Here is a 26,012-nt window from a genome sequence, read left to right as displayed (position 1 = left end):
GAACCTACAGGGTGTGATTCTGCTGCTCCTTCAGTCAGACTTTCCATCCAAACTACAATCACTTCAAACCAATCAGCTGAACCTGCTGGTGTGTGTTGTGTTGCCTCCCTGGAGACCCGGAGTGGACCACGTCTGCTACACACACATCCTCTCCTGGTTTCTGTTCTCGGGCTTCCAATAAACAATCAGGCTGATGCTGATCACACTGTGTATGCTGGTCTGCAGCGCCATCTGCTGTCCTGATGGAAGTCCTGCAGCTGAAGGCAGCTTCCTCTTCCTCACTGCATCCATCTGACTCTGATATGAAGCAGAAACTCTGAGCCAATCAGAGGAGGAGATGATGGAGAGGAGGGCTTCAGCTGAATGATGTGTGTTTCCTCTGCAGGTGGAGGTAGAAAGTGTGTGTGAGCCAATGTGTGTTTCCTCTGCAGGTGGAGGTAGAAAGTGTGTGTGAGCCAATGTGTGTTTCCTCTGCAGGTGGAGGTAGAAAGTGTGTGTGAGCCGATGTGTGTTTCCTCTGCAGGTGGAGGTAGAAAGTGTGTGTGAGCCAATGTGTGTTTCCTCTGCAGGTGGAGGTAGAAAGTGTGTGTGAGCCAATGTGTGTTTCCTCTGCAGGTGGAGGTAGAAAGTGTGTGTGAGCCAATGTGTGTTTCCTCTGCAGGTGGAGGTAGAAAGTGTGTGTGAGCCAATGTGTGTTTCCTCTGCAGGTGGAGGTAGAAAGTGTGTGTGAGCCAATGTGTGTTTCCTCTGCAGGTGGAGGTAGAAAGTGTGTGTGAGCCAATGTGTGTTTCCTCTGCAGGTGGAGGTAGAAAGTGTGTGTGAGCCGATGTGAATCCAGCATCATGGATCAGGACAGAGAGGAGGGAGTCCCTCCCTCTAAAACCACTCAGAGGTCAGATATCCATCTCTAACTCTCCATGACTCTTCTCAGAAATCACAAAAACTCACATCAGCAAACATCTGGATTCACAGGAACCAGCCTGGACCTGGACCTGGACCTGGACCTAAAGCCAGACCTGGACCTGGACCTGGACCTGAGCCCAGCTGTGTGTCCATGAAGAGCGACCGGTCGATGGATAAACGTATTGATTTCAGCTCAGACCAGCAGTGAGTATCAGAGTCCAGTGGAGGTTCTGGATCAGGTTCCAGATGAAAACCAGTTTCTGTTGAATCATTTCTGGACGTCTGAGACGAATCTGCAGCATCATGTTTGTCATGTGATGGATCTGATTTGTCCTCCAGAGTCTTCATCAAACTAAATGTTCAATTTCAGGATTCAGCTGTGAAACCATGAAACCATCTTTATTCACAGGAATCAACCTGGACCAGGACCAGAACCTAGACCTGGATCAGGACCTGGATCAGCACCCAGCTGTTTGTCCTTTAAGAGCAACGAGTCGAAGGAATTTTTTCTTGATTTTAAATCGGATCCAGAGAGGTGAGCTGTGTGTAAATGTTGCATCAGTTTGGTTTTATTCCAGCTTGTGTTTCACATCAATAATACCAGAGTATTATTCCGGATATACGGATCTATATATTAGTCCGGATATCTTCAGTATTTCCAGGTGAAATATCCAGATAAAGCTCTTATAATAAGCAGTTTTATGGGATGTTTCCTGTGAGCTGAGAATAAGCAGGAAGACTCTGTCTCAGTGCAGGAAACAGCATCTCCAGAATTCAGCTTTCTCATCTGTGGAACGTAGAAGCAAACGTCAGTTTTTCCTCCTCACATTCTGGACCTTTCCACAAGTTCTGCACATTCCCTGAAGCTCACTTACTAAGTGACCTGCAGTCACAACAAAGCAAACTTTTACTTGGTGAAAAACTCCAACATCAAACACATTTCTACTGGGAGCTGCCCAGTCTAACCAGTCTCATCCAAGCACATCCTGGCTGTGGCTGCCTTGCTCCAGGGCACCTCAGCACAGAGAGCACATCTCTCTGATACTGATTCCATCTTCCAGAGCTGTAGTGTGCAGAAACAAAGCAAAACTAGAGCGTAGGGGTCTGGACCAAGAAGGCCACCGTATCTCTACAGGACTGCTTTGAGAGCACAGACTGGGAGGTTTTCTCTCAAGGATCTGGCTTGGAGGAGCACACCTCTGCTGCTTTGGATGACATCAGCTTTTCCACAGTGGAGCTACTGCCCACTAAAACAGTCCAGATCTTCCCAAAGCAGAAAGCTGCTTTAATGAGAGTGGGAGCTTCATGATGAAGGTGAGAGAGGCTGCTTGTAGGCCAGGAGATATGCTGACCTTTATGACCTCCCAGAAGAGCCTGGCAAAGAGTGTCAGAGAGGCAAAAGGCAGGTACAGGCAGCGGACTGAGGGGGACTTTGGAAACAAGGACCCCCGGGGCATGTGGAAGGGCATCAAACCCTTCATGACTGGAAGGACAACACCAACCTGGCCAGGTATGAGAGGGACCTTCCTGACACACTTCATGCTTTGGATGTTCTGATAAACAGCATTATGGGATGGAAATGGTGGGAGCTTCCACTCCAAACAGGACAAACAGTCATTTGTCCTTCAGAAGCATCAGGTGAGATCCACACTAAGGATTAACATCAATAAAGCAACTGGACCAGATGGACTTTCAGGCTGTGTGCTGAAAACCTGTGCTGACCAGCTAGCGGGGGTCTTTACCTCCATCTTTAACCTCTCCCTGCAACAAGCTGCACTTCCCTCCTGCTTCATATCCACCACCATTATTCCTGTGTCTAAACAGCCCTCCATCACATGCCTTCATGATGATTGTCCTGTTGGCCTCATCCTGCTCATTATGAAACGCTTTGAGAGGCTCATACTGGCTCACATCAACAGCAGCATCCCTGCAGACCTGGACAGTCCTCAGTTTGCATACAGAGCAAACAGATCTACAGAGGATGCATCTCCATCACACTCCACACAGCCCAGAAGCACCTGGACCAGCAGACAGCTACATCAGGATGCTCTTTGTGGATTCCAGCTCCGCCTCCAAGACTGTAATCTCCCATAAACTGCTCCAGAAACTCATCAGCCTTGGTCTCCTCACCTCACTCTGCATATGGATCATGGACTTCCTCACCAACAGGCCACAGGGGTGTGTTCTGGGTCTGGCCCTCTTCATCCAGGACTTGAAGCCCTCCATCCATTCCTCCAACACCATAGTAAAGTCTGCAGATGATAGCACAGTGGTTGGAGGCATCAGCAACAACGATGAGACCTCCTACAGCAGGAGGTCCAGCACCTGGTCGAGTGGTGTGCAGACAACAATCTGGCTCTCAACACGACCAGAACCAAAGAGCTTCTTGTGGATTTTAGAAGGACCAGTAGGACCATTCAGCACCCACTGTTCATCAAGGGAGAGGAGCTGGAAAGACCTGAATCTGTTCAGTTTCTTGGGAGCCACATAAGCAAAGACCTAACATGGTGGATTAACAGCTCCCATCTGGTGCAGAGAGCTCAGCAAAGACTCTTCTTCCTGAGGAAGCTGAAGCAAGCCGGTCTAGCAGCTCATCTCCTCACCAACAACAGAAAGCATCCTTTGTCAGGGCTGTACTGTGTGCTATGCAAGCTGCACGCCACAAAACAGATCTGTCCCGTGTGGTGAAGGCAGCACAGAGGATCATAGGAGCTGCACTCTGACCACAGAGGACGGCATGGTCCATCTTCAGAGACAAGACCCACCCTGCACACACTCACTTTGTTCCCCTTCCATCAAGGAAAAGATTTAGACATTTAAAACCCACAACCTCCAGATTGGCAAACAGCTTTTCCCCACAGAGCTGTTTCCTCCATCAAGCCTCTCCCCCCTCACTCCCCCACTCTCCCTCTTCATCCTCACTGAACTGCCAACATCATACTTGATCTGCTCCGTCTTCCTCTGGCCCACCTCAGCTTTTATTCCTCTCTTTTATTCTGATTTTCATTCTTCTATTGCTGTGTTTTACATTTAATGTCCATTTCATTCAATATGCATGTTGCTGTTTTTATTGCCGAGTGCCAACAAAATGCTGTTGCCATGGTGACGTTGATGCAATGACAATAAAGGTCCTGATGTCCTTACAGAGTGGAGCAGCAGAGCTCAGAGCTTCCCAGTGGTCAGTCTGCCCAGCAGCATCAGACACAGCTGGACTCCATATTTCTGGTGTGTACATGTACAACAACTACTTCTCCATCTCTTCTGTTCACACTCATCTCCACGCTGCACTTTGTAGACCAGTGGATTGTCAGCGTGTCCAACATGGATCTGATGTTTGGCTCCATGCTTTCAGTCTGACTGTGTCCTTCATGTGGTTTTCTCTTCCAGCTGCTGGAGGACAACATCATCACTTTTGTGAAGAAGGAGCTGAAGAAGATCCAGAAGCTTCTGAGTCCAGATTACCCAGAATGCTCAGTGTTGGAGGGTGAGGATGAAGAGCAGAGGAAGAGCAGCAGAGAGGCATTAGTGAAGATCACAGTGGACTTCCTGAGGAGAATGAAGCAGGAGGAGCTGGCTGAGCGTCTGCAGAGCAGTAAGAGGATTTCTCTAAAGATTGAAGCTGCTGATAAATGAAACATTTACTGACGTCTCAACACGTGGAACATCACATGTTCACATGCTCCTTCTTCAGAGGCTTGAAATCTTTACTGACTCGTCTGATTTCTGCTTTTCATTCAGAACTTCTGGCTTCAGTTTGTGGCCGGAAACTAAAATCTTCTCTGAAGAAGAAGTTCCAGTGTGTGTTTGAGGGGATCGCTAAAGCAGGAAAGCAAACCCTTCTGAATGAGATCTACACAGAGCTCTACATCACAGAGGGAGGGGCTGCAGAGGTCAATGATGAACATGAGGTCAGACAGATTGAAGCAGCATCCAGGAAAGCAGACAGACCAGAAACAACCATCAGACTAGAAGACATCTTTAAACCCCCACCTGGAAGAGATGAACCAATCAGAACAGTGATGACAAAGGGAGTGGCTGGCATCGGGAAAACTGTCTTAACACAGAAGTTCACTCTGGACTGGGCTGAAGACAAAGCCAACCAGGACATCCAGTTGACATTTCCACTGACTTTCAGAGAGCTGAATGTGCTGAAAGAGAGAAAGTTCAGCTTGGTGGGACTTGTTCATCACTTCTTTACTGAAACTAAAGAAGCAGGAATCTGCAGCTTTGAAGACTTCCAGGTCGTCTTCATCTTTGACGGTCTGGATGAGTGTCGACTTCCTCTGGACTTCCACAACAATGAGATCCTGACTGATGTTACAGAGTCCACCTCAGTGGATGTGCTGCTGACTAACCTCATCAGGGGGAAACTGCTTCCATCTGCTCGCCTCTGGATAACCACACGACCTGCAGCAGCCAATCAGATCCCTCCTGACTGTGTTGGCATGGCGACAGAGGTCAGAGGGTTCACTGACCCACAGAAGGAGGAGTACTTCAGGAAGAGGTTCAGAGATGAGGAGCAGGCCAGCAGGATCATCTCCCACATGAAGACATCACGAAGCCTCCACATCATGTGCCACATCCCGGTCTTCTGCTGGATCCTTGCTACAGTTCTGGAGGATGAGCTGAAAACCAGAGAGGGAGGAGAGCTGCCCAAGACCCTGACTGAGATGTACACCCGCTTCCTGCTGGTTCAGACCAAAGTCAAGAAGGTCAAGTATGATGGAGGAGCTGAGACAGATCCAGTCTGGAGTCCAGAGAGCAGGAAGATGATTGAGTCTCTGGGAAAACTGGCTTTTGATCAGCTGCAGAAAGGAAACCTGATCTTCTATGAAGAAAACCTGAAAGAGTGTGGCATCGATATCACAGAAGCCTCGGTGTACTCAGGAGTGTTCACACAGATCTTTAAAGAGGAGAAAGGACTGTACCAGCAGGAAGAGAAGGTGTTCAGCTTCATCCATCTGAGTCTTCAGGAGTTTCTGGCTGCTCTTCATGTCCGTCGGACCTTCATCAAGTCTGGAGTCAATCTGTTCAGACAGAAGAGGTTTAAATTATTCAGAGATGATCTAAAACGTCTCCATCAGAGTGCTGTAGACGAGGCCTTACAGAGTCCAAATGGACACCTGGACTTGTTCCTCCGCTTCCTCCTGGGTCTTTCACTGGAGACCAATCAGAGACTCCTACGAGGCCTGATGACACAGACAGGAAGGAGCTCAGAGACCAATCAGGAAACAGTTCAGTACATCAAGAAGATGATCAGTGAGAATGTGTCTGCAGAGAGAAGCATCAATCTGTTCCACTGTCTGAATGAACTGAATGATGGTTCTCTAGTGGAGGAGGTCCAACAGTCCCTGAGATCAGGACGTCTCTCCACAGATAAACTGTCTCCTGCTCAGTGGTCAGCTCTGATCTTCATCTTACTGTCATCAGAAGAAGATCTGGATGTGTTTGACCTGCAGAAATACTCTCCTTCAGAGGAGGTTCTTCTGAGGCTGCTGCCAGTGGTCAAAGCCTCCAACAAAGCTCTGTAAGTACATATATAGCAGGATGTGGAGAAACATACTGATGCTGCTTTTAATGGACATCATGGAACACATTACTGCTGGTCTATTTCCTCTCCAGACTGAGCAGCTGTTCCCTCTCAGATGGAGGATGTTCAGCTCTGTCCTCAGTTCTCAGCTCCCAGTCCTCCAGACTGAAGGAACTGGACCTGGACCTGAGCATCCAGGACTCAGGAATGAAGAAGCTGTGTGATGGTCTGCAGAGTCCAGATTGTAACCTGGAACGTCTCAGGTCAGTTTCTCTGCTGCTCTCATGGTTTTCTCTGTGATGCAACAATCTGGAACATTTTCAAAACTACTTTGAAATATTGTGAATGAAATATGTGCAGAGTAACACATCATGCAACATGAAAGAAACATTTGTTTTATTTAGGACTTAAAGGAATAAATGAGCCTTTAGTTAAATATCAAATCAAATCAAATCAAACTTTACTTCTTGAGCACTTTTCATGCCACGGGCAACACAAAGTGCTTTACAGGATAAAATCAGGTCAAAAGGAATAAAACAAACAGTGGATAAAAGGCATTTAAAAATAATAGACACAAGCTCTTTCCACACACCCACACACACACACACACACACAAGGACATAGAGCAAAGAACCCCCCCACACCCACCCACCCACACACACACACCCACATTCCCCGAAAAACATCATTCCCTGAATACTGTCTCTTTAACTGAATTCTGGTTAATAAAACAACTAAAAACATTAAGTAAGTGATAAAAATTCTGACTTGGTGCTGATTTGAGGAGACAATACCTCGGGATCCATCCACACCAGGAGCCAGTCCCCTGCGTGCTCATAGGGGCCGCCGCCACAGCAACCGCACAACTCCCAGGCAGCAACGGGGCCACCCCGCAGCCGTGAAGCTGCAGTGCTGGACCCCGCACCACCCAAACAGCAGCGGTCGCCATGACAACAGCCCCCAGACCAAACAGGCAGGGCCCCCAGCGTGCTGGATCCCCATAAGGAAAACACTGGAGTTAAAACCAGAAGATGAATAACCTTAAGAAGCAGTAAGAAATAAGAGCAACAATAAAAGAAAATATACATATTTATATAGAAGGACTTCACAATAATGTATTAAAAATAAGAAATCTAATAAAACAATTTAAAAATAAATAAATTAATAAATGAAGTAAATGAAGATAAGTAAATAAAGTAAAATAAAATTCAGTTAAATGCTAAGCTAAAAAGGTGTGTCTTGAGCCTCTTCTTAAAAACATTAACAGTCTCCGCGGCCCTGAGGCTCTCTGGCAGGCGGGTCCACAGTCCAGGACCATAACAATGGAAAGAGGTCTCACCGTATGTCTTAGTTCTGACTTTAGGAACCACTAAAAGGCCGGTACCAGAGGACCTCAGGGTCCGCGAAGGCTCATAATTAAAAAGAAGGTCGGATAAATAAGAAGGCCCAAGACCATTAAGACATTTAAAAAACAAGTAAAAGAATCTTAAAATCAATCCTGAAGCGCACAGGAAGCCAATGCAGCGATTTTAAAACTGGTGTAACGTGTTCCCGCCATCTGGTCCTCTTCAGAACTCGTGCCGCTGAATTCTGTAGTAATTGTAGGCTGGAAAGAGACTTTTTAGGAAGACCAGAGAGCAGGACGTTACAGTAATCTAATCTACTGGAAATAAAAGCATCAGCACCTCTGTGCTGGCAAGAGAGAGAAATGGGCGACTCTGGCAATATTTTTTAGATGATAAAAACCTGTTTTTGTTACATTTTTTATGTGTGGAATAAAATCCAGCTCAGAGTCAAGAAGAACACCCAGATTTCTCACACACTGGGAGGGATTAAAATGTTGCAATTTTGATAAAAGGATCTCTCTCTTGCCTTCAGGACCGATAATTAAAACTTCAGTTTTGTCCTGGTTGAGCTGTAAAAAGTTTGCTGCCATCCATGACTTTATATCTGAAAAACAATTTAAAAGAACATTTAGTGGCTCTAAGTCAGAGGTGTCCAGCTCCGGTCCTCGAGGGCCAGAATCCTGCAGGTTTTCTATGTATCCCTGCTCAGACACACCTGATTCAAATTAATTAGTAGTAGAGCTTAATCAGTTGTGCACGTCATTGGCTGTTTGATCCATTTAGTGGAAGCTAGATGTGTTGGAACAAGAATACATGGGAAACCTGCAGGACAGCGGCCCTCGAGGACCGACTTTGGACACCCCTGCTCTAAGTCATCAGGGGACACAGCGATGTAAAGCTGTGTATCATCGGCATAGCTGTGAAAATCAACGCCGTGTCTCCTGATGACATCCCCAAGTGGTAACATATACAGGTTAAAAAGTAACGGGCCTAAAATTGATCCTTGGGGAACCCCACATTTTATTTCATAGGTTCGTGAGGAGCATGTATCCATACTTACAAAAAATTGTCGATCCGAGAGGTAGGAATGAAACCACTTAAGAGCGATCCCTGAGAGGCCCACCAGACTTCTGAGTCTGTTCAATAAAATCTGATGATCTACTGTATCGAATGCGGCACTCAGATCCAGTAGAACAAGAAGAGAAGGTTTCTGTGAGTCCAGGCTAAATATAAAGTCACTAACAATCTTTAAGAGGGCCGTCTCCATACTGTGGTTCGTCCTAAAACCAGATTGATATTTTTCTAAAATGTTGTGTTTATTCAAAAACTTGTGTAATTGAGTAAAAACAACTTTTTCTATTATTTTACTTAAAAACGGTAAGTTGGATACAGGTCGGTAAATTATCAACCATGTTTGGATCTAAGCCACTCTTCTTCAGAAGGAGCCTTACCACCGCCGTTTTAAAAGCAGAAGGGAAGACACCCATCTGAAGAGAGTAGTTTACTATGTCTAAAAGCTCACACTCAAAGAAACCATAAAAAGTTTTTAAAAGCGATGTGGGAATCAGGTCTAAAGGCAGGTTGTTGGATTTAGCTGGGAGAAAACTCGACCAAGCATCTGTGCATCAACCAGAACAAAACTCTCCAGTGTTTCCTCAGATAACAACAATGCTTCAGATCGATTAAAATCAACATTATGCTGAGATAAAAGATTGGATCTAATAGCATTGATCTTACTTCTGAAGTGGTCTGCAAAGTCCTCACATGCAGCGTCTGATGGCTGCATGGAGGACTTGATGCGATCTGTGTTCATTAAAATATCAATGGTTTTAAAAAGAAATTTTGATTATTTTTGTTGTCTGTGATGAGGTTTGAAAAATAGTTTTCTTTCCAGTTTGATTTTGTTATGATAAATTTTAAGTTGTTTCTTTAAAATATCCTGATGGATTGTTAGTTTTGTTTTAACTGGAGCTGCTGAGTTAATTGCCGACTTTAATTTGTTGTTAAAATGGTCGACGATAAAATCACATGATGCAGGAAATACAGATGTTCTACTTTATCTTCAGCTTTGGGTGAACCATGGCTCTGGTCCTGCTGCTTTATCACCTTGTTTCCATCCAGTGTTGCAGTCAGATAGTAAACAGAATGACCTCCAATGGTTTAGTCCAGGTTATTTTCCTTTTCCCTGATGGAAAACATGATGGAGTAAAGGAAAGGTGGTGGGATAAATTCAGAGGGAACCAAGAAAATATTCCAGCGTTGCATCGAGAATCCGACCACAATGACCCTCATCTGTGATTTTAGTCTGAAGCTCTTTAACGCAGATAAAAACCCATCAAATAAAACAGAAGAAAGTAGCGAAACAACATAAAGTATCATTTCAATAGAATATAGCAGAGAAGAATGTTTTAGTTACATGAAAACTGAAAATACTGAACATGGAAACAGGTGAGATCATATCTATCTGTATATAATTATCACTTTACACGTGTGGTTGTTGTGAAACCAGCTGTACCTTTATACACTTTATCATTCCATGGTAAACTGAAGATGTATTATTGATTATTGATCAAATGAAAAATGTTTGCTGATTGTGAGATATTTGTAGCTGATGGGAGAAATTTGCACAATTTCGACAAAAAACTTGACTCAGTCCAATAAAACCTTCTGGATAAAGTAAAAACAGTGAAACTTTTCACAGCTCCTCATTAGAAGTTCAGCAGATATTCTGCCTTTACAGAACTTTTTTCTTTTTTAAAGGAATGTATCTTAGTTGTTCCTTAACATTAAATGTGACAGAAATTTAACACAAATATTTTGTTCAATTCCTTCTCTTCAGACTGACTGGACGTTCCCTCTCAGATGGAGGATGTTCAGCTCTGTCCTCAGTTCTCAGCTCCCAGTCCTCCAGACTGAAGGAACTGGACCTGGACCTGAACATCCAGGACTTGGAAATGAAGCAGCTGTCTGTTGGTCTGCAGAGTCCACATTGTAACCTGGAAACTCTCAGGTTGGTTTTACTTCTTCAGCTTCATAAAGTCTTTGTGATCCAATAATGTGAAACATTTCTGGACTATTTAGAAATAAACAGAATGGAATTTCTCCAGATGAACACATTAGCATGAAAAAGGTTCTTGTTATGTCGGTTCATTCAGCCTTACCTGATTTAGCTCATGTAGCTACTAACCGACTGGAAGATGGACAGAACAAGTCCAACATATCAACACTTATTCATTTAAAGGAAATACTACACAAAGCCCAAAATGTTGGCTGGTCTCTGGAATAAACTTAAAGCAATATTAGTCTTATATATGAAGAAAAGAATAGATGAGTGTTTGGCTTCATGTTCCTGTTTTTTTTCTCCCAGAAGAAATTTTCATCATTTTTCTTTGTTGCATGAGTCTCTCAGCTCATCATCAGCATTTAATGTGGCATCATTTTAAGACAAATCTTCTTCATTTTCAGACTGAGCAGCTGTGTCCTCTCAGGTGAAGGGGTTGAGGTTCTGTCTTCAGTTCTCAGATCCCAGTCCTCCAGGCAGACAAGGCTCAACGTCCACGTTTCAAGGTTCCTTTCACACTCATTTGCATGTAAACATGAAACTAAATGTGTTCTCAGGACCAGCAGTGTAGAAAATCCTAAAATAACACCTACAATAGTTTAGTCCAGTGTTTGTCAGTCCTGGTCCTCCAGTACCACTGCCCTGCATGTCTTAGACGTGTTCCTACTCCAACACACCTGATTCAGATTCCTCAACTTCCTCATCAAGTTCTTTGCAGCCTGTAAATGAGCCGTTCATTTCATTCAGGTGTGTTAAAGTAGGGCTGCCTCTAAAACATGCAGGGCAGTGGAACTGGAGGAGCAGGACTGGAAACACTGGTTTAGATTTACACTGGTTCCCATCCATGTGACCCCACTCCACATCACCATGACAACCATGTAACACCAACCATCCACCCAGTGATGATTCCCCGTCTAAACTACATTTATGGCTCCTACAAATACCATCCTAGTGGGAGAATTTGGGCTTATTTGCAGACAAAAGTCTTCAGATCATTACTTGGTCAGTCTTCTCTATATATGACTCAGTTGCTTCAGCCTCAACATGCTGCCAAAGTCAGACCTCATCTGATCTTTTAATGCTCCCTTATACTTATTCCAGGACTTGACAAGACCTGTCTTTCCAGGCAGAAGCCCCCACTATAAGTCCCTGGAAGTACAGGCAGACACAAGTAGCTCTCTTGCTGCTGGTTTATTTGAAGACGTCTCCACAAATTATCCTGTAAAAACTGAAGGAAAATATTAAAAGAAAAAGATGCAGAGCCTGTCAGTCTTACAATAATATCACACACAGCTTGTAAAAAAGCTTTTACCAAGTAAAATCCAGACAAAAACCAAACTTAAATATGGAATTGTTTACTTGGTGCAGAACAAGAACACAAACATCCAGTTATGGAAAGAAAAGAAGTATTTTAACAGTATGACTGTTGCAGCCACACTGTGGAAGGCTTTACCATTATTTCTACATAGTTTGGTCTCCATGGAAACTGAGACTCTGAAGCAGCAAAAGTCTTATTGTCATGTCTTTTGGCCAAAGACAGGAGTAATTTCATATTGTTAATGATGTACATAAAAAAGGTAAAAACAAGAGTTCATAGTTAATAAATATGAAGAGTAAGTTCAATGATAAAAGGATTAAATATGTTAAGATTAAAAACTAATCAGCGTGAGACATCTGTAAGGCAGTAATCTTTGTGATATGGAACGTGCAGTTACCTGAGCGAGTGAGCGTTCTTACATAGAATAGTTCTTTGACGTATCTCGCCTCGGACAACACAAGTGAAGAAGCAGCTCATGAACACTAAATGTGTCCTTACACGCTTGTGTCTTGGAAAAACTTTAGTCTTTGTGAGTATTGTTGTGTTGAGAGAACACTGACATATGCGTTGGTATTATTGTCGTTGTTTAAAATGTGTTGGTAATGTGATACTCAATGTGATATGCACGTTATGCTTAAGCTAGGCCAACCAACTTCAACTGTGGCATTAGGATGTGTGTATTAGCTGGTAATTAGTTTGTTCTTTTCTGTATGTTTCAGTTATAAAAATGGAAATGCAAATATAATAATTCATAAAGATCTGTTTAAAGTTTATTAATCAGTTACAGATTTGTTTTTTCATTGTACTTAAAAAAAAAAAGTTAAAAAATAGGTTTATTCATTTACCTGATTTAAAACAAAACAGTGAAACATTTAAGATCCTAAACAGTAAAACCACAATGAAACTCTGCAGAGTTCAACCTGATTTTCTCTACAGGTGATCTTTGAGGAGACGTTCAACATGAGTCCTGATCTTGTCATCTTCTTCTCACATGTCTTATTTGCATTCTTCTTTGGAACTTTCTCTCCAGGCTGAGTGTGTGTGGTCTCTCAGAGAGAAGCTGTGAAGATCTGTCCTCAGTTCTCAGCTCCCAGTCCTCCAGACTGAAGGAACTGGACCTGGACCTGAACATCCAGGACTTGGAAATGAAGCAGCTGTCTGTTGGTCTGCAGAGTCCACATTGTAACCTGGAAACTCTCAGGTTGGTTTTACTTCTTCAGCTTCATAAAGTCTTTGTGATCCAATAATGTGAAACATTTCTGGACTATTTAGAAATAAACAGAATGGAATTTCTCCAGATGAACACATTAGCATGAAAAAGGTTCTTGTTATGTCAGTTCATTCAGCCTTACCTGATTTAGCTCATGTAGCTACTAACCGACTGGAAGATGGACAGAACAAGTCCAACATATCAACACTTATTCATTTAAAGGAAATACTACACAAAGCCCAAAATGTTGGCTGGTCTCTGGAATAAACTTAAAGCAATATTAGTCTTATATATGAAGAAAAGAATAGATGAGTGTTTGGCTTCATGTTCCTGTTTTTTCCTCTCAGAAGAAATTTTCATCATTTTTCTTTGTTGCATGAGTCTCTCAGCTCATCATCAGCATTTAATGTGGCATCATTTTAAGACAAATCTTCTTCATTTTCAGACTGAGCAGCTGTGTCCTCTCAGGTGAAGGGGTTGAGGTTCTGTCTTCAGTTCTCAGATCCCAGTCCTCCAGGCAGACAAGGCTCAACGTCCACGTTTCAAGGTTCCTTTCACACTCATTTGCATGTAAACATGAAACTAAATGTGTTCTCAGGACCAGCAGTGTAGAAAATCCTAAAATAACATCTACAATAGTTTAGTCCAGTGTTTGTGAGTCCTGGTCCTCCAGTACCACTGCCCTGCATGTCTTAGACGTGTTCCTACTCCAACACACCTGATTCAGATTCCTCAACTTCCTCATCAAGTTCTTTGCAGCCTGTAAATGAGCCGTTCATTTCATTCAGGTGTGTTAAAGTAGGGCTGCCTCTAAAACATGCAGGGCAGTGGAACTGGAGGAGCAGGACTGGAAACACTGGTTTAGATTTACACTGGTTCCCATCCATGTGACCCCACTCCACATCACCATGACAACCATGTAACACCAACCATCCACCCAGTGATGATTCCCCGTCTAAACTACATTTATGGCTCCTACAAATACCATCCTAGTGGGAGAATTTGGGCTTATTTGCAGACAAAAGTCTTCAGATCATAACTTGGTCAGTCTTCTCTATATATGACTCAGTTGCTTCAGCCTCAACATGCTGCCAAAGTCAGACCTCATCTGATCTTTTAATGCTCCTTTATACTTATTCCAGGACTTGACAAGACCTGTCTTTCCAGGCAGAAGCCCCCACTATAAGTCCCTGGAAGTACAGGCAGACACAAGTAACTCTCTTGCTGCTGGTTTATTTGAAGACGTCTCCACAAATTATCCTGTAAAAACTGAAGGAAAATATCAAAAGAAAAAGATGCAGAGCCTGTCAGTCTTACAATAATATCACACACAGCTTGTAAAAAAGCTTTTACCAAGTAAAATCCAGACAAAAACCAAACTTAAAGATGGAATTGTTTACTTGGTGCAGAACAAGAACACAAACATCCAGTTATGGAAAGAAAAGAAGTATTTTAACAGTATGACTGTTGCAGCCACACTGTGGAAGGCTTTACCATTATTTCTACATAGTTTGGTCTCCATGGAAACTGAGACTCTGAAGCAGCAAAAGTCTTATTGTCATGTCTTTTGGCCAAAGACAGGAGTAATTTCATATTGTTAATGATGTACATAAATAAGGTAAAAACAAGAGTTCATAGTTAATAAATATGAAGAGTAAGTTCAATGATAAAAGGATAAAATATGTTAAGATTAAAAACTAATCAGCGTGAGACATCTGTAAGGCAGTAATCTTTGTGATATGGAACGTGCAGTTACCTGAGCGAGTGAGCGTTCTTACATAGAATAGTTCTTTGACGTATCTCGCCTCGGACAACACAAGTGAAGAAGCAGCTCATGAGCACTAAATGTGTCCTTACACGCTTGTGTCTTGGAAAAACTTTAGTCTTTGTGAGTATTGTTGTGTTGAGAGAACACTGACATATGCGTTGGTATTATTGTCGTTGTTTAAAATGTGTTGGTAATGTGATACTCAATGTGATATGCACGTTATGCTTAAGCTAGGCCAACCAACTTCAACTGTGGCATTAGGATGTGTGTATTAGCTGGTAATTAGTTTGTTCTTTTCTGTATGTTTCAGTTATAAAAATGGAAATGCAAATACAATAGTTCATAAAGATCTTATTAAAGTTTATTAATCAGTTACAGATTTGTTTTTTCATTGTACTTAAAAAAAAAAGTTAAAAAATAGGTTTATTCATTTACCTGATTTAAAACAAAACAGTGAAACATTTAAGATCCTAAACAGTAAAACCACAATGAAACTCTGCAGAGTTCAACCTGATTTTCTCTACAGGTGGCCTTTGAGGAGACGTTCAACATGAGTCCTGATCTTGTCATCTTCTTCTCACATGTCTTATTTGCATTCTTCTTTGGAACTTTCTCTCCAGGCTGAGTGTGTGTGGTCTCTCAGAGAGAAGCTGTGAAGATCTGTCCTCAGTTCTCAGCTCCCAGTCCTCCAGACTGAAGGAACTGGACCTGGACCTGAACATCCAGGACTTGGAAATGAAGAAGCTGTCTGCTGGTCTGCAGAGTCCACATTGTAACCTGGAAACTCTCAGGTTGGTTTTACTTCTTCAGCTTCATAAAGTCTTTGTGATCCAATAATGTGAAACATTTCTGGACTATTTAGAAATAAACAGAATGGAATTTCTCCAGATGAACACATTAGCATGAAAAAGGTTCTTGTTATGTCAGTTCATTCAGCCTTACCTGATTTAGCTCATGTAGCTACTAACCGACTGGAAGATGGACAGAACAAGTCCAACATATCAACACTTATTCATTTAAAGGAAATACTACACAAAGCCCAAAATGTTGGCTGGTCTCTGGAATAAACTTAAAGCAATATTAGTCTTATATATGAAGAAAAGAATAGATGAGTGTTTGGCTTCATGTTCCTGTTTTTTCCTCCCAGAAGAAATTTTCATCATTTTTCTTTGTTGCATGAGTCTCTCAGCTCATCATCAGCATTTAATGTGGCATCATTTTAAGACAAATCTTCTTCATTTTCAGACTGAGCAGCTGTGTCCTCTCAGGTGAAGGGGTTGAGGTTCTGTCTTCAGTTCTCAGATCCCAGTCCTCCAGGCAGACAAGGCTCAACGTCCACGTTTCAAGGTTCCTTTCACACTCATTTGCATGTAAACATGAAACTAAATGTGTTCTCAGGACCAGCAGTGTAGAAAATCCTAAAATAACACCTACAATAGTTTAGTCCAGTGTTTGTGAGTCCTGGTCCTCCAGTACCACTGCCCTGCATGTCTTAGACGTGTTCCTACTCCAACACACCTGATTCAGATTCCTCAACTTCCTCATCAAGTTCTTTGCAGCCTGTAAATGAGCCGTTCATTTCATTCAGGTGTGTTAAAGTAGGGCTGCCTCTAAAACATGCAGGGCAGTGGAACTGGAGGAGCAGGACTGGAAACACTGGTTTAGATTTACACTGGTTCCCATCCATGTGACCCCACTCCACATCACCATGACAACCATGTAACACCAACCATCCACCCAGTGATGATTCCCCGTCTAAACTACATTTATGGCTCCTACAAATACCATCCTAGTGGGAGAATTTGGGCTTATTTGCAGACAAAAGTCTTCAGATCATTACTTGGTCAGTCTTCTCTATATATGACTCAGTTGCTTCAGCCTCAACATGCTGCCAAAGTCAGACCTCATCTGATCTTTTAATGCTCCCTTATACTTATTCCAGGACTTGACAAGACCTGTCTTTCCAGGCAGAAGCCCCCACTATAAGTCCCTGGAAGTACAGGCAGACACAAGTAGCTCTCTTGCTGCTGGTTTATTTGAAGACGTCTCCACAAATTATCCTGTAAAAACTGAAGGAAAATATTAAAAGAAAAAGATGCAGAGCCTGTCAGTCTTACAATAATATCACACACAGCTTGTAAAAAAGCTTTTACCAAGTAAAATCCAGACAAAAACCAAACTTAAAGATGGAATTGTTTACTTGGTGCAGAACAAGAACACAAACATCTAGTTATGGAAAGAAAAGAAGTATTTTAACAGTATGACTGTTGCAGCCACACTGTGGAAGGCTTTACCATTATTTCTACATAGTTTGGTCTCCATGGAAACTGAGACTCTGAAGCAGCAAAAGTCTTATTGTCATGTGTTTTGGCCAAAGACAGGAGTAATTTCATATTGTTAATGATGTACATAAATAAGGTAAAAACAAGAGTTCATAGTTAATAAATATGAAGAGTAAGTTCAATGATAAAAGGATAAAATATGTTAAGATTAAAAACTAATCAGCGTGAGACATCTGTAAGGCAGTAATCTTTGTGATATGGAACGTGCAGTTACCTGAGCGAGTGAGCGTTCTTACATAGAATAGTTCTTTGACGTATCTCGCCTCGGACAACACAAGTGAAGAAGCAGCTCATGAACACTAAATGTGTCCTTACACGCTTGTGTCTTGGAAAAACTTTAGTCTTTGTGAGTATTGTTGTGTTGAGAGAACACTGACATATGCGTTGGTATTATTGTCGTTGTTTAAAATGTGTTGGTAATGTGATACTCAATGTGATATGCACGTTATGCTTAAGCTAGGCCAACCAACTTCAACTGTGGCATTAGGATGTGTGTATTAGCTGGTAATTAGTTTGTTCTTTTCTGTATGTTTCAGTTATAAAAATGGAAATGCAAATATAATAATTCATAAAGATCTTATTAAAGTTTGTTAATCAGTTACAGATTTGTTTTTTCATTGTACTTAAAAAAAAAAAGTTAAAAAATAGGTTTATTCATTTACCTGATTTAAAACAAAACAGTGAAACATTTAAGATCCTAAACAGTAAAACCACAATGAAACTCTGCAGAGTTCAACCTGATTTTCTCTACAGGTGATCTTTGAGGAGACGTTCAACATGAGTCCTGATCTTGTCATCTTCTTCTCACATGTCTTATTTGCATTCTTCTCTGAAACTTTCTCTCCAGGCTGAGTGTGTGTGGTCTCTCAGAGAGAAGCTGTGAAGATCTGTCCTCAGTTCTCAGCTCCCAGTCCTCCAGACTGAAGGAACTGGACCTGGACCTGAACATCCAGGACTTGGAAATGAAGCAGCTGTCTGCTGGTCTGCAGAGTCCACATTGTAACCTGGAAACTCTCAGGTTAGTTTTACTTCTTCAGCTTCATAAAGTCTTTGTGATCCAATAATGTGAAACATTTCTGGACTATTTAGAAATAAACAGAATGGAATTTCTCCAGATGAACACATTAGCATGAAAAAGGTTCTTGTTATGTCGGTTCAATTGTTGACATGCTGATCCCCAGCCAAACCTGCCTGGTGCTGTTACTGCTAAGATGGTCCTCCATCTTCCTCTTCAATGCGGCCTGAGCCTCTGTGATGCCTCTCCTCAGGTTGGCTCTGGCAACACTATATCGTGTAGCATCACCAGTCCTAAAAGCTGTGTTCCAATCAGTGTCTTTACTACCTCAGTCATCCATGGCTTCTGGTTAGCCTTTATTCACAGTGACAGTGTCCATACAGAACTTGATGTAGCCCAGGACAGCTGCAGTGTAATCCTCCAGGTTGTGTTGTTCAAAGACATCCCAGTTTGTTCTCTCAAAGCAGTCCTGGGGCTGATGAGAGGTCCCTTCAGGCCATGTTTTTATATTCCTACATGAGATGGGAGCCATTTTCCTAACGGGATATAGGTGGGAATTAAGAGCAGGGACAGGCGATCGGACTGACCCAGATGTGGTGGTGGCTTAGCCCTGTAGACACTCTTGATATTAGAGTACTGTTAATGGTGTTATACAAAAGCCCAACAGCCGAGCTAGCATTAGTGTCTGGTGGTACATAAACAGCAGTCTGCATGATGATATTAAACTTCCGGGCAAGGCACATAGATCTGCATTTCATGGTCAAATGCTCCAAGTCTGGGGAGCAGTGTCTGGCTACAGTCTTAGTGTTAATACACCAGCTGTTGTTAATATACATGCATTGGCCACCTCCTCTGTTTTCCCAGAGTTGTCAGTTCTGTCATGCCGATGTGCTGTCTGGCCTGCAAGCTTGATAGCTGTACCTAGGAAGAATGAATGAAGCCAAGCCTCAGTTATGAGCAAAACCCAGCAATCCCCGATGGTCTTATTCGTTGTCATCTTCAGCTCATCTAATTTGTCGGCGAGGGATCTTGCATTTGTCAAAAAAATGCTGGGAAGCAGTGGTCTGTTTGGCTGTTTACATAGCCTCGCTAGCCCGCCGGCTCTACAGCCCCACTTCTGCTTCCTTTCTCTGTGCCGCCACTTCCTCCTCCCCGCGGTAATGGTGATCCATGGGGCGTCCTGGCTACATCTGCTGGTATGTCATGCAATCGGCAAGACTCCACTCTAACGCGGTGCTCATACCGTATTCCTAATAACAGAAGGTTGTGTCAAAACAGAACATCGCTGTTGCTCTTACTTTAATACCCTGAGGTCTGTGGGTCATGGAGGAGGTTTGGCTATAGTCTATAAATCAAGTTTGGAGTTTAAGCAGGTGGCTCTTCAGACTATTTTCTCCAACTTTGAACAGAGTCCTTTTGGACTGGGTCGCGCTCCTCCACTGCTAAGTGCAGTGATTTATCCGCCTCTAAAGTACAACAAGAACTTTTAATGACACTTTTCTGTCTTCTTGGGCTAAATTTGATCAAAGTATCACCAAGTTTTAGTCATTGGGGACTTTAATATCATGTGTTGCTTATAGAAGCCTCTTGTGAAGGACTTTTTAGACTTAATAGATGCCTTTGGACTTTGTCGGTGAAAAGACCTACTCACCAATCTAGTCACACATTGGACCTTGTCTTATCATGTGGCTTATCCATCTGTAATGTTAAAATTAGGGATGCAGTGTTTTCAGATCACATGCCTGTTTTAGTTGATTTTATTCCCTCTGCTCAATCATTTAAAACCCCCGTCTGGCCCGGTGCGGCCGTGTTTTTAACTCCTCCACTGCTGCTCTTTTCGCCGCCATTTTTAATGACGCTGATTTGCAGCCTCCTGTGTCTTTAAGCACTGAGGGTGTCCTTGCTAGTTTCAATTAATTGTGCCTTACTGTACTAAATCCTATGGCACTGGTCAAAACAAGGTGATTAAAGCCCAGACCCGACCCCTTAAGTGATCATACCCGTGCCATTAGATGGGAGTGCAGGCGATATGAGCAAAAGTGGAAAAAGGACAAACTAGTGTTTTTTGTATGATGCTGAGAGAGAGCTGGTACCGCTATCAAAGAAGTGTGAAATGTGCAAGAGCAAAATATTTCTTTTAATAGCAGCAAACACATACAATCCCCGTCTTTTATATCACACGATAAAACCGCTCTCAATGCCCCACTGGAAGCTTCCAGGAATTATGTGATAAGTTTCTAAGTTTTTTCCTGGATAAGGTTGTGATCACTAGGAATTCTATCTGTTCTCCTTCTCACAAGCCATCTTTTCTGGTGTCCTGCCCTGCTGTTTCTGTCAACTTTTTGTCAAACTGACAGCAAGTCATGAATGGAGTATCAGCACTTATTTTGTTCCACTTAAAGCACTGGTGCTCATACATATAGGCTACAGAATGAACAGAAAACTATATCAGCCCACAATTGTCCCGTTTAGCAGTTTCCACAAACCCAAGGTGAGTCCTTCCTACATTTATGATAGGTAAACTTTTTGCAAGGCACAGAACGCTCACTGCTTTGGTTTCTGTAGCAGAGCTTGCGAACCTGGCACTGCAATGTTTTTCCTTGAGAAAGTCTTGTCGCCTCATGATGCTGACTCAGGTTTTCTTCCTGCTGTGCAGGGTTTTATGTTTCAGTAGAAGTCACATCCTCATCCGATGAAGAATCTGCATCTGTGTTGTATGTTTCATCTTCAAATGTAAAGTCCTCATTTCCACCATCAGAGTCTCAATCTTGCATTTCTTGTAACATAGCCAAAGCTTCCAAAGCAGTCATTCTACTCCTTGATTGTGTTGTGGGCCGAGACACGGTGAAATCCAGGTCGTCTCCAGGTAGAAAAACTCTTGAATCTGTGTGTCAGGCCTATTTATTCTGGGAGTCAGACTTCACAACCACAACATTTACAGTTTTTTACATCACTCCCATCCCCACTTGCACATGAAGACCCTTTTCTCTCTAGCTACTTCAATTTTATTTTCAACTGGTCTTCAATAAACGTTTCACATTGTTCATTCAAATTTCTAAATGTTCCCTTTGAGAACAAGGTCAGTTTCCATTTTGAAAATTCTGTTTGTGAGACGTTTTGTGTATAATTATTTTTGATCCACTCTGACCTTCTACACCGTTATTTACTGTCTGTCTATTTGTCTGTCTGTCTGTAAATGGTTAAACAGATTGTATATAATTATAACTTTACACGTGTGGTTGTTGTGAAACCAGCTGTACCTTTATACACTTTATCATTCCATGGTAAACTGAAGATGTATCATTGATTATTGATCAAATGAAAAATGTTTGCTGATTGTGAGATATTTGTAGCTGATGGGAGAAATTTGCACAATTTCGACAAAAAACTTGACTCAGTCCAATAAAACCTTCTGGATAAAGTAAAAACAGTGAAACTTTTCACAGCTCCTCATTAGAAGTTCAGCAGATATTCTGCCTTTACAGAACTTTTTTCTTTTTTAAAGGAATGTATCTTAGTTGTTCCTTAACATTAAATGTGACAGAAATTTAACACAGATATTTTGTTCAATTCCTTCTCTTCAGACTGACTGGACGTTCCCTCTCAGATGGAGGATGTTCAGCTCTGTCCTCAGTTCTCAGCTCCCAGTCCTCCAGACTGAAGGAACTGGACCTGAGCATCCAGGACTCAGGAATGAAGAAGCTGTCTGTTGGTCTGCAGAGTCCACATTGTAACCTGGAAACTCTCAGGTTGGTTTTACTTCTTCAGCTTCATAAAGTCTTTGTGATCCAATAATGTGAAACATTTCTGGACTATTTAGAAATAAACAGAATGGAATTTCTCCAGATGAACACATTAGCATGAAAATGGTTCTTGTTATGTCAGTTCATTCAGCCTTACCTGATTTAGCTCATGTAGCTACTAACCGACTGGAAGATGGACAGAACAAGTCCAACATATCAACACTTATTCATTTAAAGGAAATACTACACAAAGCCCAAAATGTTGGCTGGTCTCTGGAATAAACTTAAAGCAATATTAGTCTTATATATGAAGAAAAGAATAGATGAGTGTTTGGCTTCATGTTCCTGTTTTTTCCTCTCAGAAGAAATTTTCATCATTTTTCTTTGTTGCATGAGTCTCTCAGCTCATCATCAGCATTTAATGTGGCATCATTTTAAGACAAATCTTCTTCCTTTTCAGACTGAGCAGCTGTGTCCTCTCAGGTGAAGGGGTTGAGGTTCTGTCTTCAGTTCTCCGATCCCAGTCCTCCAGGCAGACAAGGCTCAACGTCCACGTTTCAAGGTTCCTTTCACACTCATTTGCATGTAAACATGAAACTAAATGTGTTCTCAGGACCAGCAGTGTAGAAAATCCTAAAATAACACCTACAATAGTTTAGTCCAGTGTTTGTCAGTCCTGGTCCTCCAGTACCACTGCCCTGCATGTCTTAGACGTGTTCCTACTCCAACACACCTGATTCAGATTCCTCAACTTCCTCATCAAGTTCTTTGCAGCCTGTAAATGAGCCGTTCATTTCATTCAGGTGTGTTAAAGTAGGGCTGCCTCTAAAACATGCAGGGCAGTGGAACTGGAGGAGCAGGACTGGAAACACTGGTTTAGATTTACACTGGTTCCCATCCATGTGACCCCACTCCACATCACCATGACAACCATGTAACACCAACCATCCACCCAGTGATGATTCCCCGTCTAAACTACATTTATGGCTCCTACAAATACCATCCTAGTGGGAGAATTTGGGCTTATTTGCAGACAAAAGTCTTCAGATCATTACTTGGTCAGTCTTCTCTATATATGACTCAGTTGCTTCAGCCTCAACATGCTGCCAAAGTCAGACCTCATCTGATCTTTTAATGCTCCCTTATACTTATTCCAGGACTTGACAAGACCTGTCTTTCCAGGCAGAAGCCCCCACTATAAGTCCCTGGAAGTACAGGCAGACACAAGTAGCTCTCTTGCTGCTGGTTTATTTGAAGACGTCTCCACAAATTATCCTGTAAAAACTGAAGGAAAATATTAAAAGAAAAAGATGCAGAGCCTGTCAGTCTTACAATAATATCACACACAGCTTGTAAAAAAGCTTTTACCAAGTAAAATCCAGACAAAAACCAAACTTAAAGATGGAATTGTTTACTTGGTGCAGAACAAGAACACAAACATCCAGTTATGGAAAGAAAAGAAGTATTTTAACAGTATGACTGTTGCAGCCACACTGTGGAAGGCTTTACCATTATTTCTACATAGTTTGGTCTCCATGGAAACTGAGACTCTGAAGCAGCAAAAGTCTTATTGTCATGTCTTTTGGCCAAAGACAGGAGTAATTTCATATTGTTAATGATGTACATAAAAAAGGTAAAAACAAGAGTTCATAGTTAATAAATATGAAGAGTAAGTTCAATGATAAAAGGATAAAATATGTTAAGATTAAAAACTAATCAGCGTGAGACATCTGTAAGGCAGTAATCTTTGTGATATGGAACGTGCAGTTACCTGAGCGAGTGAGCGTTCTTACATAGAATAGTTCTTTGACGTATCTCGCCTCGGACAACACAAGTGAAGAAGCAGCTCATGAACACTAAATGTGTCCTTACACGCTTGTGTCTTGGAAAATCTTTAGTCTTTGTGAGTATTGTTGTGTTGAGAGAACACTGACATATGCGCTGGTATTATTGTCGTTGTTTAAAATGTGTTGGTAATGTGATACTCAATGTGATATGCACGTTATGCTTAAGCTAGGCCAACCAACTTCAACTGTGGCATTAGGATGTGTGTATTAGCTGGTAATTAGTTTGTTCTTTTCTGTAGGTTTCAGTTATAAAAATGGAAATGCAAATATAATTCATAAAGATCTTTAGTGATAACAAGAAAAGCAAGCCTTGTGTGGAGAACTTTATATTTGCTGCTTTGTTCGCTGCCTGTCTAGCTTCACATAGTCACGTGTTGTGAGGACAGCACACTGATGTCAGTTTGTTTTGGTTCATATTCACCTCCTATGTCTGTTTCTTTAGTTTTTGTTTTTTCATTGTACTTTAAAAAAAGTAAAAAAAAATAGGTTTATGTACCAGATTTAAAACAAAACAGTGAAACATTTAAGATCCTAAACAGTAAAACCACAATGAAACTCTGCAGAGTTCAACCTGATTTTCTCTACAGGTGATCTTTGAGGAGACGTTCAACATGAGTCCTGATCTTGTCATCTTCTTCTCACATGTCTTATTTGCATTTTTCTCTGAAACTTTCTCTCCAGGCTGAGTGTGTGTGGTCTCTCAGAGAGAAGCTGTGAAGATCTGTCCTCAGTTCTCAGCTCCCAGTCCTCCAGACTGAAGGAACTGGACCTGGACCTGAACATCCAGGACTTGGAAATGAAGCAGCTGTCTGTTGGTCTGCAGAGTCCACATTGTAACCTGGAAACTCTCAGGTTGGTTTTACTTCTTCAGCTTCATAAAGTCTTTGTGATCCAATAATGTGAAACATTTCTGGACTATTTAGAAATAAACAGAATGGAATTTCTCCAGATGAACACATTAGCATGAAAAAGGTTCTTGTTATGTCAGTTCATTCAGCCTTACCTGATTTAGCTCATGTAGCTACTAACCGACTGGAAGATGGACAGAACAAGTCCAACATATCAACACTTATTCATTTAAAGGAAATACTACACAAAGCCCAAAATGTTGGCTGGTCTCTGGAATAAACTTAAAGCAATATTAGTCTTATATATGAAGAAAAGAATAGATGAGTGTTTGGCTTCATGTTCCTGTTTTTTCCTCCCAGAAGAAATTTTCATCATTTTTCTTTGTTGCATGAGTCTCTCAGCTCATCATCAGCATTTAATGTGGCATCATTTTAAGACAAATCTTCTTCATTTTCAGACTGAGCAGCTGTGTCCTCTCAGGTGAAGGGGTTGAGGTTCTGTCTTCAGTTCTCAGATCCCAGTCCTCCAGGCAGACAAGGCTCAACGTCCACGTTTCAAGGTTCCTTTCACACTCATTTGCATGTAAACATGAAACTAAATGTGTTCTCAGGACCAGCAGTGTAGAAAATCCTAAAATAACACCTACAATAGTTTAGTCCAGTGTTTGTCAGTCCTGGTCCTCCAGTACCACTGCCCTGCATGTCTTAGACGTGTTCCTACTCCAACACACCTGATTCAGATTCCTCAACTTCCTCATCAAGTTCTTTGCAGCCTGTAAATGAGCCGTTCATTTCATTCAGGTGTGTTAAAGTAGGGCTGCCTCTAAAACATGCAGGGCAGTGGAACTGGAGGAGCAGGACTGGAAACACTGGTTTAGATTTACACTGGTTCCCATCCATGTGACCCCACTCCACATCACCATGACAACCATGTAACACCAACCATCCACCCAGTGATGATTCCCCGTCTAAACTACATTTATGGCTCCTACAAATACCATCCTAGTGGGAGAATTTGGGCTTATTTGCAGACAAGTCTTCAGATCATTACTTGGTCAGTCTTCTCTATATATGACTCAGT

General features: G+C 42.0%; 1 protein-coding gene across 1 annotated transcript in view; it reads left to right on the top strand.

Moving 5' to 3' along the window:
- Nucleotides 1-2,211: 2,211 nt before the first annotated feature.
- LOC306765672 (NACHT, LRR and PYD domains-containing protein 12-like) overlaps nucleotides 2,212-26,012 on the top strand; it is a gene marked incomplete at both ends in the record, with an annotated part of 50,846 nt that continues 27,045 nt past the window's right edge. The window contains 10 exons of the mRNA XM_079253156.1: nucleotides 2,212-2,413; nucleotides 2,468-2,541; nucleotides 2,629-2,852; nucleotides 2,968-3,219; nucleotides 4,050-4,128; nucleotides 4,291-4,495; nucleotides 4,642-6,430; nucleotides 15,757-15,927; nucleotides 18,326-18,496; nucleotides 24,765-24,935. Coding sequence (XP_079109282.1) covers nucleotides 2,212-2,413; nucleotides 2,468-2,541; nucleotides 2,629-2,852; nucleotides 2,968-3,219; nucleotides 4,050-4,128; nucleotides 4,291-4,495; nucleotides 4,642-6,430; nucleotides 15,757-15,927; nucleotides 18,326-18,496; nucleotides 24,765-24,935 — 3,338 coding nt within the window. The remainder of the gene's footprint in view (nucleotides 2,414-2,467; nucleotides 2,542-2,628; nucleotides 2,853-2,967; nucleotides 3,220-4,049; nucleotides 4,129-4,290; nucleotides 4,496-4,641; nucleotides 6,431-15,756; nucleotides 15,928-18,325; nucleotides 18,497-24,764; nucleotides 24,936-26,012) is intronic.

This window comes from Telmatherina bonti (assembly GCF_933228915.1).
Source record: "Telmatherina bonti genome assembly, chromosome: 14".
Classification (NCBI taxonomy): Eukaryota; Metazoa; Chordata; class Actinopteri; order Atheriniformes; family Telmatherinidae; genus Telmatherina; species Telmatherina bonti.
This window is presented reverse-complemented; position numbering and strand designations above follow the sequence as displayed.